Raw genomic sequence first — 13,883 nt, forward strand, 5'->3', positions numbered from 1 at the left:
CTCAGTAGTCCAGGCAACACTGGTGGGGTGGCAGGGAGTACTGCCCCACTCACCAGTGGGGTAGCGGGGAGCACTGCCCCACTCACCAGTGGGGTAGCGGGGAGCACTGGCAGATCTACCCTTTCCAGGCTTGTCACTCAGATACCGTGTTCTGACCAGAGCTGTGTCTTTCGCACTCTGGGGAGAAACATGCTGTAACTGTCTTCAGCCAGGTCCTGAAGACCATAGTTCATCTTTAGAAGCTGATGGTGAGCACACTCATTTGGGACATAATATGTTCTGAGCATGGGCATGTGTGAACCAGTGTGATTCCCACAGTAACTCTCTTCCCACCGAGGAGCTGAGACTCGGAGGTATGGCAGGTGGGTAGTGTGTCCGAGCTGTGCCCACCTCTCCAGCTGACCCTCTGTGTCTTGTCTCGGGCCTTTGTATTTACTCCCTTACACACTTGCACCCCTTCATCCCTGGCTGGTGTATCTGGTTTTCCTTCTCACACCCACCAGACTTAAGGGCTGCCTTTCCTACCTCCGTTCTGTGCTCACCTGCTGTTCCTGGTCGCATCCATTAGCTGCCTGTTCTGCACATTATAATTGGGCTCCTGCAGAAAGAACCCCTTTCTGCCCTCCCCACTGATGAGCCCCTGGCACCATACTTATGACAATCCGTGGCATTAATATAGGCACTGATGACTTTAACATGGTTTGGACTCCTCTTATTCCTGTGACGTATCCTGACTCTCCCTGCGGGTGCGCTTGCATGCACACAGCTGGGGTGCAGACGTGCTGTCTGGTCTTCACTCAGCAGTAAAGAATCACGCTTTCTCAATTCCTGTCACAGCTCCCACAGTGTTGGCCTGTTCCTTTTCCTAGGTAGGAGTGAGACTGTTAAACTTGTCTGAGTGCTTACCTTGTATATACCCATCCTGCCTCCTTCCTTACTAGCTCACTACCCACTTCCTGTGTCTGCCCTGGGTAGGGAGGGGGCGTCTGTCAGATCTCCTTGAGGTTTCTATGGGGAATTCCACAAAGAAATAGAAGCAAGAACCCCAAAGCAAGATTTTTTGACACGAAGGGATTTTTCTGGCCCTTCCTCTGGGGACTGGGGCTGCTGTAAACACTGCGTCCTGGTGTGCAGCACAGGCTGCGTGTGTGCTGGGGAAGCTGAGCTGCTGTAGTCCCTCATTTGGCAGAGTTACTGACAGCCTTTTGGACGCCAGACTCCCAAGCTGGCATAGGCCACAGGTCAAATGTCTTCCGTCTAGAGTGCAGCCTCAGTCCTCCTGCTCTGCCCTAGATAACCAGTTCAGGATGTCCATCCTGGAGCGGCTGGAGCAGATGGAGAGGAGGATGGCCGAGATGACGGGCTCCCAGCAGCACAAGCAGACAAGCAGCGGAGGCGGCAGTGGAGGTGGCAGCGGAAGTGGTACCGGAGGGGGCCAGGCCCAGGTAGGCCCTGCCGTTGGCAGTTTCTGTTTGCTTTAGTGCTTCACTCGTGTGCGAGACACCTGGTCCCAGTGACCTCCCTGTTGCTCCTGCTGTCATTCGGAGACTGGGAGAGGATTGCCAGGGGCTTGGTTCTTGCTGCCTTGATCGGGTTGTGCGGTGTGGAGGACTCCTTGGTGCAGGGACTTACCACCCGGGTTGTCAGCTGTCCTTGGTCTCAGATCTCACTGTGTTCCCTGGTAGCTGGAAGGAGCAGCCAGGGCTCGGTGCATGTCTGCTGAAACTCTGGATCCAACCAGTCTTTCTTTTTCATACTCTGTGTCTTAACCCTGTCTTAGGAAATACAGAGCATAACTTAATTCAGCTGGTCTTAGGCCTTTTTGAGCCCCCAGAAGGTGAACTCAGAAAATGGTTCGTGGAATGTTGTTCAGTGAGGAACAGCCTCCCGTTACACTCTTCTCATCCTTCACATGTGCATCCCCTTTTGTTTTGTTTGGTTTTGGTTTTGGTTTTGGTTTTTTGAGATAGGGTTTCCCTGTGTAACAGTCGTAGCTGGCCTTGAACTCACCAGTGATTCACCTGTTCCCCTTTTGTTTTTAAATTTTATTTTCTTCAGTATACATGACAGTCATGTGATGTCGAGGGTAACTTTGGGGAGTCAGTTTTCTCCTCATACCTTGGTTCCAGGGACTGAACTCAGCCTGACAGACCTGATGCAAGCCCCCCTGTCTATGAGCCGTCCCATCCAGCAGCCACATATACTGTTTTCATACGCTGCACAAGTGTGTCACGTGACCAAGTGCAGGGCGGTGACCACATTTCGCTTTAAAACATTCCATCTAGGAGCTTTATTTTAAGAAAGTTTGAGAATAAACTATTTCTTCAGACTCCCTGAGATTGAGATTGAGGACCAGGTGGTATTTCTTGTCTTCACTACCGAGTCCTTTCCTGAAAGCTGCAGAAGCCCCTTCTTGCTCTTCATGTAAAGGGTGGCTTCCTTTCAGAATTCTCTCTCTCTTCTCCCATAAGTCTCCTTCTGTTTTGAGACAGGGTCTCACCATGTAGCATGACTGGCCTGGAACTCACTATGTAGACCATGGTGGCCTCAAATTCATAGAGATTTGCTTCCTCTGCCTCTGAAGTGCCGGGGAAAAGGTGTACATCACCACCATGCCCAGCAGAATTTCCTCTTTTAAAGTACATTTTGTTTGTTTGTTTGGAAACCTTGAAAATATGAAACACTAGCAATATTTTATTTTTATGTTCATGAATGTTGTGCCTGTATCTGTGTGCCTGTATATGTAGGTGTGCCTGTATGTATGTGCACCATATGCATGCAGTACCTAAATAGACCAGATGGGGGCATCAGATCCCTGTGGAGCTGGACCTACAGATGGTTGTGAGCCATCATGTGGGTTCTGGTCATTGAACTGGGTCCCTTGCAAGAGCAGCCAGTGCTCTTACCTGCTGAGCCATCTCTCTAGTACCAGTGTTTTTAATATTAATAATAGATGAAAGCAAAAACATAGTGTCTATGCCCACACTAATCTCAGATTTTCTCTGACTTTCCCATTTCAGAAGTTGGTGACAGAGACCACATGTGTTGTTAAGGCTGGGATAGAATCACGGGATCTTCCTGCCTCTGCCTCCCGAGTACTGGGACTAAAGGCATGCACCCCCTGCAAATATGGCTTTTGTCTCCACCTGACACTGCTAAGTTTTGTAAACCAAGTAATCCTTGTTTAATTGATCTGAGGACCAAATAAGAAGTTCCCATGAAATCCTTTTCAGACACAAACACTGTGTAAAGGGGACAGTCTACCATATTTCAGGCTCAGCCACATGGCAATGGCCCTCGTTGACCTGATACAGTGTCAAGTACAGCTACTATGGGTTATGCTGTTGATTTGCTCTCCAGTAGATGATGGTATCCGCTACATGATGGCAGAGACAGGGCTGTTTGTGTTTGATGGGACACGCTCCCCATTCATTCACTGGTTGACGATCTCCATGTCTCCATAAAGTTGTATGTCTGGTGTCTGCCTGGGTCAAGGCCAGCCTGCTGCTTATTGGGATGGCCCAGCCGTCTTTGGGATGTTTTTGACAACTCTGGCTGAGGAATGGCATTGCATCCATCAGCTGCCTTTTTAATTTTTGGAAACATGTTTTCCATATTTAAAAATAAAGAGCGGTGAGGAACAATGTTATTTTTGTACTAATTGGATTATATGGAATTTATTGCCAGAAAAGTAAATGCTTTCCCAGTGACACCAGAGGTGAGAATTAGGCTGGACGTGCCACGTGGCTGGGAGTGTGGTGTGTCGAACATAAGACTGCTGTCCAAGACTCGGGCTGCGGTGGTTACCAGCCTTGATTTCATCCCTCTTTCGTGTGGCCAGCGTTGGTGAACTCATCTCCTCTGGGCCCGTATGTTAGTAACTCTTATGGCTCATATAGCTCATGCTTTACCAAGTATCCCTTAAAGACGAAAAAAATTGAGGGCTAGAGAGATGGCTCATTGGTTAAAGCATGGGCTGCTCTCTCAGAGGACCTTTTAGCTCCCAGCACCCACATGGAGGCTAGCCAGCTGAAACTCTGGACACCTGGCACATACACAGAGCGTGCAGGCAAACACTCCAACATATAAAAAAAAAATGTTTTTGGATAGTTTTAAGCATTTTTTCTAAAGGTTTCCAGAGAAGCACAAATCAGCTGTCAGTGTGACCCAGATGAAAACAAGTTACTGCCTGTGATGTTTGCCCCTGCTGGGCGGCTAGGGTTGTCTCCTGAGACACATCGTGTGCCGCAGTCACTGACCGTTAGTGAGGAGAGCCCTGGCACCTCAGCTTCAGAGTGCTGTTTCCTCGTGCTTAGTCTTTAACAATAATAACAACAACAACAATAATAATTTTTGCTTTTATATCTCAGTTTAAACAAAATTCTTTTAAAAATGTAACATTTCAGTAAAATAGAACTTATGTGTGTGTGTGTGTGTAAAATTCATTGTTACACTTTCATATGCCCCTGCTTATTCTCTTTCAAATTCATGGCCTCTTTTTTCATTAATTGTTGTTTACATACATATGTGTATGTGTATAGACATACATAAATATGTATCCCTGAATACAACCTGCTCAGTTTATAGCATGTTAACTGTGTTCAGGGCTGACCGTCTCACCAGCTGGTGCACTCTTCCCTGGGGAAGACCACTTCTCCCACTCTCGGCCTTCCTCAGCCTGAAGTTCTTTGTGTACGGTTGAAGCCGTTGGCATGTCTATTATATAAAAAAAATATTAGGGGCTGGCAAGATGGCTCAGCAGATCAGACCTCATACTGCTCTTACAGCAGGCCCCAATTTCAGTTCCCAGCACCCTCGTCTGATGGCTCATCACTGGCTGTAACTCCTGTTCCAGGGAACCCGACGCCCTCTTCCAGCATCCTCAGGCACACACCTGTGCTCAGGCACACATTCATAATGTATATATATGTATACACACACACGCGCACACACAGAAGCTTAAAAATAATGTGTGTGTGGCTGGGTGGTGGTGGCGCACGCCTTTAAACCCAGCACTCAGGAGGCAGAGGCAGGCGGATCTCTGTGAGTTCGAGGCCAGCATGGTCTACAAGAGCTAGTTCCGGGACAGGCACCAAAGCTACAGAGAAACCTTGCGCACATACCTAGGCCAGAAGGCAACTTACCATGTGGTTTCCAGGGATCCAGCCCTGATCATCAGGCTTGGCAGCAGGAGCCTTTACCCTCAGAGCCATCTTGCCTGCCCCTTCTATTTCTTAACATTTATTTTCACAGTTAGCTGTGTTTTCTGCTGGCTGCTGTCATTGTCTCTCTGGTGTGGCCTCGGGGGTAACGTGTACTTTTTCATGACACAGTGTGCTTCGGGCACCGGGACCCTAGGGAGCTGCTTCGAGAGTCGTGTGGTTGTTGTCTGTGAAAAGATGATGAGCCGAGCCTGCTGGGCCAAATCCAAGCATTTGATCCATTCAAAGACTTTCCGTGGAATGACCCTCTTACACCTGGCTGCTGCCCAGGGCTACGCCACCCTGATCCAGACCCTCATCAAATGGCGGTAAGGGCGGGGGTGCAAAGGACTCAGCTGTCCTCACTTCTCAGTTTCCTGGGCTTTCCCGAAGGAGTTCAGTCATTTGGTGCATGTGACAGCCCGTGAGCCAGGGCTTTTTTCCCAGAACAGTTCAGTTCCTGAGAGGTTCATGTGGTCTCGTGCCCTAGACAACTGAGTGAGATACAAGATGTCAGACTTTTTGTTCCCCTTGGGCTTCTGTCAAGTGGAATCCAAACTACCCTTGAAGTCCAGAGTCCCATTTCTTTATATCAGGAAGGCTAGGTGCCCAGTTTGGTTTCATTTTAATGGGTTTTGTGTTATTCCGGTATTTCCTTTCCTCATGGGTTAACCTGTGGTAACCTCTGTGCTCTCCATCCCCAACAGCACAAAGCATGCAGACAGCATTGATTTGGAACTGGAAGTTGACCCCCTGAATGTGGACCACTTCTCCTGTACTCCTCTGGTGAGGAATAGGCTTGTTAGCCAGGCTTGGTGGTGCTGCACACCTTTAATCCCAGCGTTTGGGAGGCAGAGGCAGGCAGATCTCTGGGTTTGTAGCCAGCCTGGTTCACAGAGTGATTTTAGGACATCCAGGGCTGCACAGAGAAACCCTGTCTCAGGGGAGGTGGGGGAGGAAGAGGCTTGTTTATAGTCTTTGACCATCTCTGGACTGGCAAAGGGATTCTGACCCCAGTGATGAGATACAAAACAGGGTACGATGGTGGAGGCCTCTAACGTCAGCTTTCGGGGAGGAAGCAATGAGTTTCAGAAGTTCAGGGCCACTCTTGGCTGCACAGAGAATAAAGGCCAGCCTGGGCTGTATGAGACCCTTTCTGGGGAAAAAAAGAAATACAAAGATAAATTCTAAACTGATTTGGCAAAGTAAATTTTTAAACTCTGTAGACTGTCAGACATGCACAGCGTTCCTTCCCACTGGAATCGGGCATTTGTTAGAGGCGACTGTAATGGCCCCACCGAGACTGCCGAAAAGACTTGTAGATCCGCTGCTAGCAACAGCAAAGTGAAGTGTGGTTTTGGCCTCTTGCTGAGTTCCTTGTTCTGTCTTCCTGACTCCCAGATGTGGGCTTGTGCCCTAGGGCACTTGGAAGCGGCAGTGGTGCTGTACAAATGGGACCGCCGTGCCATCTCCATCCCAGACTCTCTGGGAAGGCTGCCTTTGGGAATTGCCAGGTCAAGGGGCCATGTGAAATTAGCAGAGTGTCTGGAGCATCTGCAAAGAGACGAGCAGGCCCAGCTGGGGCAGACCCCCAGGATCCACTGTGCCCCGAGCGAAGAGCCAAGCACAGACAGCTGGATGGCCCAGTGGCACAGGGAGGCCATGAGCTCTCCAGAAATACCCAAAGGAGTCACCGTCATTGCAAGCACCAATCCAGGTACAAATTCACAAGGGTTTCATCTGGCCAGCTTCCCCATTGGCTCTCCGCATCTTCCCTTCGAAGAGTCCGTAGAACACCCACATACTTTAAGGGTTGGCGGCAAGGGGAGGGTTACATAGTGTTTCTGATTTTCCTTTTAAAATAGCTAGTGCCCCTCCCAGTATGGAAAGTCTGTCTGTCCAGGACGCACACCCCTTGGAGGATTACCTAAGTACAGGCAGTGCTGCTGGGGAATGGCGACAGCTCAGGAACGTGTCTTGCGCTCCAGCTTCGCACTTCTTATCTCTCAGGCGTAACGTGTTGGTTCTTTAGGGTTCCTGCTTTCGTCACCTGTCCTGACTGTCCTTTCTACTGTACTTTTCAGATCTGAGAAGACCTCGGTCTGAACCCTCTAATTACTACAGCAGTGAGAGCCACAAAGATTATCCAGCTCCCAAAAAGCATAAATTGAACCCCGAGTCCTTCCAGGCAAGGCAGGAGAAACTGCTTTGCACTGCACTGAGTCTGGAGCAGCCAAATATCAGGAAGCAAAGCCCTAGTTCTAAGCAGTCCTCCCCTGAAACAATCAGCCCCAGTGAAGGAGTGAGGGACTACAGCCGGGAAGCCTCCCCTCCCGCTCCAGAGTCGGCAGCATTCCAAGCCTCTGCACCTCAGCCTGTAGTAAAGTGGAGTTCCAAAGATCTTTACATTGGTGTGTCTACAGTGCAGGTGACTGGAAATCCGAAGGGGACCAGTGTAGTAAAGGACGCGGCGCCTTCACAGGTGCGTCCGAGGGAACCAATGAGTGTCCTGATGATGGCTAACCGAGAGGTGGTGAATACAGAGATGGGGGCCTACCGGGATAGTGCAGAGAGCGAGGAGTGCCCCCAGCCTATGGACGATATTCAGGTAAGACTCATCAGGTAAGCCTGCAGAAGCCAGAACCTCACTGTGGCTGTGAATGTTACAGTTCACTTTTGAAAGTCATGTAATTGTACACCCCCAGATCCCTGGTCTCCCCACCTCCACCCAGGAAGGGTTTGCAATCTGGTCTCATTTGGGGGAATGTTGAGTGTCTGCTTACCCTGGGCTGCTTTCCTTCTGTGACGTGGGCACCGTGATTAGGGCCTGATCACAGGTCCTCATCAAAGCCTCCTGGTACCAACCCTTTGAGAACTCAGCCACAACCCTCTAATGAGTCTCCTGCTTCCTTGCATCCAAGAGGACAGCTTCACCATTTTCAGTACTGGTTGTAATGGAGGCAAAGCCCTAGAAATAGCCAGCGAGAAAGCCTGCAGACAGGATTTGGATTATCTGAGTGACTGACTGACTAGCACGGCCGTCATCCAGCCATTGTGAAGGACATCTGTGTCTTGCCGCTCACATGGCGTGTAGTGAAATACCTCTAGGGCTCATAGCTGGACGCCCTTGTAATGAATGTAGGAAGCACAGGTCCTGAGGGCACTGAACCTGTAGACGAAATGAGGCATCAGGCCATCAAGATAGAGTCTGTCAATTCGGAATCACAGAGGCAGTCAAAAGGGGCAACCAGAGAACACAGGGTAGCCATCTCTGTTTCCAGATTCTTGTTGATGAAGACCTGAGGGCACCCATGCCTAGGGAGTGATGCTCGAGTGGGAAGGTGCAGGGAAGTAACTGCTGAGTCATTGCTGACCATTGCACCCTGGGGGAGCTTCTGTGAAGGACACATGCTTGCTTATTAGCACCCTGCTCCTAGTGGATAGGAGACCCCACCACTGATTTACCAACAGCCGTGTAGCCAGGAGGATGTCGGCCAAGTTAAATCACGAAGTGTTGTTTAGGCAAACACTCTCCTGAGTACAATCCTCAGCCCCTTTTAAATTTCACCTCAAGATCTTGTCTCATTAAGCTCCCCAGGCTGGCATCAAACTTACAATCCTCTCGTTCCTGCCTCCCAAGGAGCTAGGGCTAGATGCGTGTCCCACCATGCCCAGCCTTAGTCAAATAATGTTGTAGACAAAAAACAGTTGGTGACCTTTTTTAGGCTTTGTGGTTCACGCAGACACTGTTGTAGCTGTTGATCTGCTAGAGGAGGACAGAAGTAGCCGTGGACAAAATGAAGGGATGCACGGGGCTGCAGTGGCCTAAGCTCTAGTTACACAAACAGGCAGCTGGCTCTGCCCGGCCTGGTACAGTCTGCCCAGTCCTTGGTGTGGATGATTCCTGTTGGAACCTGTATTAATTACTTTCCTGCTTGGCATAATGAAGCCAGCTGAATGAAGGAAGGGGGTGGTATTCCTGGTTCAGTCTCAAGGTATATCCATCATGGTAGGGAGGCGTGGCAGCAGGGGTAGTCAGGAAGAAGACTGGGTGCTGGTGCTCCTCATTGTGTTTACTCAGCCTGTGACCCCGGCCTGTGGGATGACGCCATCCATTCAGGGTGGATCCTTCTCTCCTCTTAAGCCTTTCTGGAGACAGTCATAGACAGTTGCTCATTGATGTAAATTTGAAAAATTACGTTAAGCAAACATTTAAAATGGGTTTTTGGAGTTCTGATTTTTTGATTGTAAAATCAGTTCGGCCAACTTTAGATAGCTGTCGGCTGATCAGAAAGGTCTTAGGTCAGCCTTGCTTCTTCCTCAGCTCCCACGTCCCCTTGAATCACCCACCCACATCTGATTGCAGTCCCAGAATTTTGCCTTCACGATAGGAGATCAGCCTTTCCGGCCTTGTGAACTCCCCTGTAGAACATGCACTTGCTGGAGGCCAGGATATCTGGTGAGAACCTAGACTGTTGCATTTTAACTCTAATTTTTAAGAAGTATGTAAAGAATTTTGAAAAGATGAGACCATATCTCCAATCATAAGTACAGATCTTGCAGAGAACCTTAATTTGGTTCCCTATACCCGTGCTGGGTGCCTCACAGCTCCAGCTCCAGGGTATACAACACCCTCTTCTGGACTATGAGCACCTGCTCTCACGTATGCTCACAGACAGACCTGTGCACACGCACACAAACACACAGAGTTAAAAATAATGAATATTTAGGGCTGACAAAATAGCACAGCAGGTGAAGGTGCTTGCCTTCAAGCCTGATGACCTGAGTTTGGTCTCCAGGACCACATGGTAGAAGACACATGCAGGCACATAAAATGTTGGTTTACCTGAAACACGCCCACCCCTCAAAATATGAGGTCAGTCCTTAAGTGGTTCATGCTGTGAGAGTAGACAGTGGGCCCAAGACAGAAGTTCTCTAAGATGTGACCAAGGTGTGAGGCCAAACTATGATTAGGAGATAATCAGGTCTCCGGGTGAGTCACGTACTAACTTTAAATGCTATTTGAATGCATTGGATTGAGGCATAAACTGGCTGTCCTCCCCCACTTCCCTGCCCCGCCTCCATTCTCCTTTACAAAGTAAGGGTGGCAGTGAAACGGGTTTGAAGGTTTCTGAGCTCAGTGTTCTGTGGCCTCTGATTGCAGGTGAACATGATGACCTTGGCTGAGCACATTATTGAGGCTACACCAGACCGAATCAAGCAGGAGAACTTTGTGCCCATGGAGTCCTCAGCCCTGGAAAGAACAGATCCCGCCACCATTAGCAGTACAATGAGCTGGCTGGCCAGTTACCTAGCTGATGCTGACCGTCTGCCCAGTGCCGCCCACATCAGGTTAGGAAGATTTGGGGTCTGGGATTCTCTGCTGAGATTAAAGTCCTAGATTTAACTGGAGGCCAGGTGTAAAGAGACTTTCCCAGGAGGGCACGTCCCTCACGCCTCTTCCAAACCCCGGCTCTGCCTTCTCTCCTCTATTACGTGCTCCCCACATGGAGGTTTGTAAAACGCCGTGCCGGGGTACACCCTGCTTCAGGGGAAGTCTCTTGGAGGCAGGCTAGTGTCCTTATTGGCCTTAGTATTGAGCACAGTGCTAAACTGGTGCTCAGTATGAACGTAACTGAGGTGCAGCCAGAGTGTTGCGTGTGTTAAACCGAGTGAAGGCATCTGACTGGCCCGGGGTGGCTTCAGGTAGATCCTGTCCTTGTCTCATCAGTTCACAGGTAATGGACGGTGCGAGTAGCTGTTAACTGTCTTGTCCTTTCCTTTGTTTCAGGAGTGCGTACACTGAGCCCCTAACTCCTTCTTCTAATGCCAGCTTGAGCCCTGCAAGCTCCCCTGTCAGTGAAGTGGCTTTTGAGAAACCCAGCCTTCCCTCGGCAGCAGACTGGTCAGAATTCCTGAGCGCATCCACCAGCGAGAAGGTAGAGAATGAGCTTGCTCAGCTCACGCTGTCCGACCATGAGCAGAGAGAACTCTACGAAGCTGCCAGGCTTGTCCAGACAGCCTTCCGGAAATACAAGGTAAAATAGGGCTGTCTGCGTCCCAGTCCCTCTTCCCTGTGGCTTGTGGTTTGATAAAACGTTTATTGGAAGACTTTGTTATGTTGTATTATTACCATAATAACATTCAGGAGTTTTGGTCAAATAAAGCCAGCGGGATGGCTGTCATTATCTTATTGTTGATAAGTGACACCCCAGCCACAAGGGATTCATGACCTAAATCATAAATCAGCCCCTGAGGACTGTGGGCAGCCCCTGAACCCTGAGAACTCGGTCTTGAAACTTCTGTGTGTGCTTTTTATTGGGGTTGGGAGCTAGGTGGGACTCAGTCACCTTCTGCATATTCCTAAAGGAATCTGACCACTCTGCCCAGAGGTGTTAAAGGACAGAAGGGGATTATGTAGGAAAGACTGCCGAGAGCCTGGACGATGAGTGTCGCAATGCCTATTTTGTTTAAAAAAAAAACAAAAAAAAAAAACCCAAACTCTTAAATACATATTTTTAGACCTCCTAACACCCAATATGGTTTGATTTTTAAAAGCAAAAATAGTTGATTTATTCTGTAAATTCATTCCCCCCCCCCCCGACAGGGTTTCTCTGTGTAGCTTTGTATCTTGTTCAGGAACTCACTTTATAGACCAGGCTGACCTCGAACTTATAGAGATCCGCCTGCCTCTACCTCTCGAGTTTTGGGATTAAACGCGTGTGCCACCACCACCCAGCTTTTTATTTTGTTTTGTTTTCATTTTTCTTAGTTCATAGTGATCATTGTCAATGCAGTTTAGTCAACCTGGGATTTTATTTCTTGGAAAGGCTCACCCCATGAGTAAAGGTTTAATCTTGTATGTGTAGACAGTTCTTACGCTAGCCGTTGTTGATCTCCCCTCACTTTACCTCTCAGGGCAGACCCTTGCGGGAACAGCAAGAAGTGGCCGCTGCCGTCATTCAGCGCTGTTACAGAAAGTACAAACAGGTAAACTTAGCTGTGTGTCACAGGAGGAAACAGCGCCTGTCCATCCGGCCCAGGCCTCAGAGGATGCTGCTGTGCAGTTTGGCTAAAAGCACCACATCCAACTCTTGATAGCAAAGGCCTGATTTGAATTGTTTTGATTAAAAACCAAAGGAAGGACTGGAGAGATGGCTCAGCAGTTGAGAGCACTGTCTGTCCTTCTGAGTTCAATTCCCAGCAACCACATGGTGGCTCACAACCATCTGTAATGAGATCTGATGCCCTTTTCTGGCCTGCAGATATACATGCAGTACAGAACACTGTATTTATAATAAATAAATCACAAAAAGAAAGAAAAGAATCAGAGGAAAAGAAAACAGCATTCTGCCACCAAGCTTTAGTTAGCAGAGACACGAATGACAGCAGGCCTTGCTCACAGAGATCATGCTGCACAGTACAGCTTGTGAGGTAGCCACACTGCGTCGAGGGGCAGGGTATCCTGGTCTTCTAGGAGCACCACAGCCCCCTCGTAGCTGCACAGTTCAGCTTGTGGGGTAGCCGCACTGCATCGAGGGGCAGGGTATCCTGGTCTTCTAGGAGCACCACAGCCCCCTTGTAGCTGCACAGTTCAGCTTGTGGGGTAGCCGCACTGCATCGAGGGGCAGGGTATGTATGCCCATCTTCCAGGAGCACCATAGCCCTCTCATAGCTACTCTAAGCAGAGAGTTTTATTTCCATTCACAGATGAAGAAGCAGGCTCAGAGAAATGTTAGTTTATAGATACCGAGGTGGTTATAAAATCCTAAAAATTGGGCTGAAGAGGTGGCTCAGTGGTTAAGAGCAGTGACTGTTCTTCCAAAAGTCTTAAGTTCAATTCCCAGCAACTACATGGTGGCTCACAGCATTCTGCAATGTAATGAGATCTGGTGCCCTCTTCTGGGTTGCAGGTATGCACACAGGCAGAACACTGTATATATAATAAATAAATAAATCTTTTAAAAAAATAATAAAACAAAATACTGAAACTTTCCTTATTAAGTTTAGACCAGTTTCTATGTTGAAATTTGGTCATATTACTTGGAACAGTGGCACAAGCCTCCAGTCCCTGCATTCAAAGACCAAGATGGCACGTTCAAGGCCATCCTGGACTCACTATTATACACACACACACACACACACACACACACACACACACACACACAAATACAAATGCATGCACAGGCATGTACACACATGCTGTCAGTTCTGTAGAATAATTTAGAATGCCTTATTTTATTGGGTTTTGGCTAAGCTTTGCATTCTACATAAAGGGTATTATACTAAGATGTATAATAATTGCAGAGAAATTTGGGGCCCCATGTTGTTCTTCAGACCTAGAATTTTAGTTTCTAATGTGAATTGCTGGGTTTTTTTTCTTTTGTTTTTCAAGCTTCTCCTTTAGACTTTGTCAGTGGGCAGAAAAACTAGGACTAGCTGTTGAGTCAGAGATCCCAGATACTGAAGGTTTATTGTGCAAACGCTGACACCGCAGCCCTATGTCTCAGATTAGTGAACAGGCTTCAGGTTAGCAATAGATGGTACACACAGATGGGAGGGTTAAAGTCTGTGATGACAACAGGTACTTCCAAAAAGAAGAAAGAAAGAAAGAAAGAAAGAAAGAAAGAAAGAAAGAAAGAAAGAAAGAAAGAAAGAAAGAAAGAAAGAAAGAAAGATCCC

At 48.4% G+C, this 13,883-nt stretch overlaps 1 protein-coding gene across 9 annotated transcripts in view; it reads left to right on the forward strand.

The window, feature by feature from the left end:
• Camta1 (calmodulin binding transcription activator 1) overlaps positions 1–13,883 on the forward strand; it is an 805,451-nt gene that overhangs the window by 774,890 nt on the left and 16,678 nt on the right. For 5 of the 9 annotated variants that reach the window (XM_026782149.1, XM_026782147.1, XM_026782148.1 and 2 more), the window contains 8 exons: positions 1,294–1,445; positions 5,334–5,530; positions 5,909–5,987; positions 6,603–6,918; positions 7,286–7,809; positions 10,366–10,553; positions 10,993–11,239; positions 12,120–12,191. In XM_026782149.1, the coding sequence (XP_026637950.1) occupies positions 1,294–1,445; positions 5,334–5,530; positions 5,909–5,987; positions 6,603–6,918; positions 7,286–7,809; positions 10,366–10,553; positions 10,993–11,239; positions 12,120–12,191 (1,775 nt within the window). The remainder of the gene's footprint in view (positions 1–1,293; positions 1,446–5,333; positions 5,531–5,908; positions 5,988–6,602; positions 6,919–7,285; positions 7,810–10,365; positions 10,554–10,992; positions 11,240–12,119; positions 12,192–13,883) is intronic. The other 4 variants (XM_026782154.1, XM_026782152.1, XM_026782153.1 and 1 more) reach the window with 1 other exon arrangement.

The sequence above is a fragment of the Microtus ochrogaster genome, chromosome 10, assembly GCF_000317375.1.
Source record: "Microtus ochrogaster isolate Prairie Vole_2 chromosome 10, MicOch1.0, whole genome shotgun sequence".
Lineage (NCBI taxonomy): Eukaryota > Metazoa > Chordata > Mammalia > Rodentia > Cricetidae > Microtus > Microtus ochrogaster.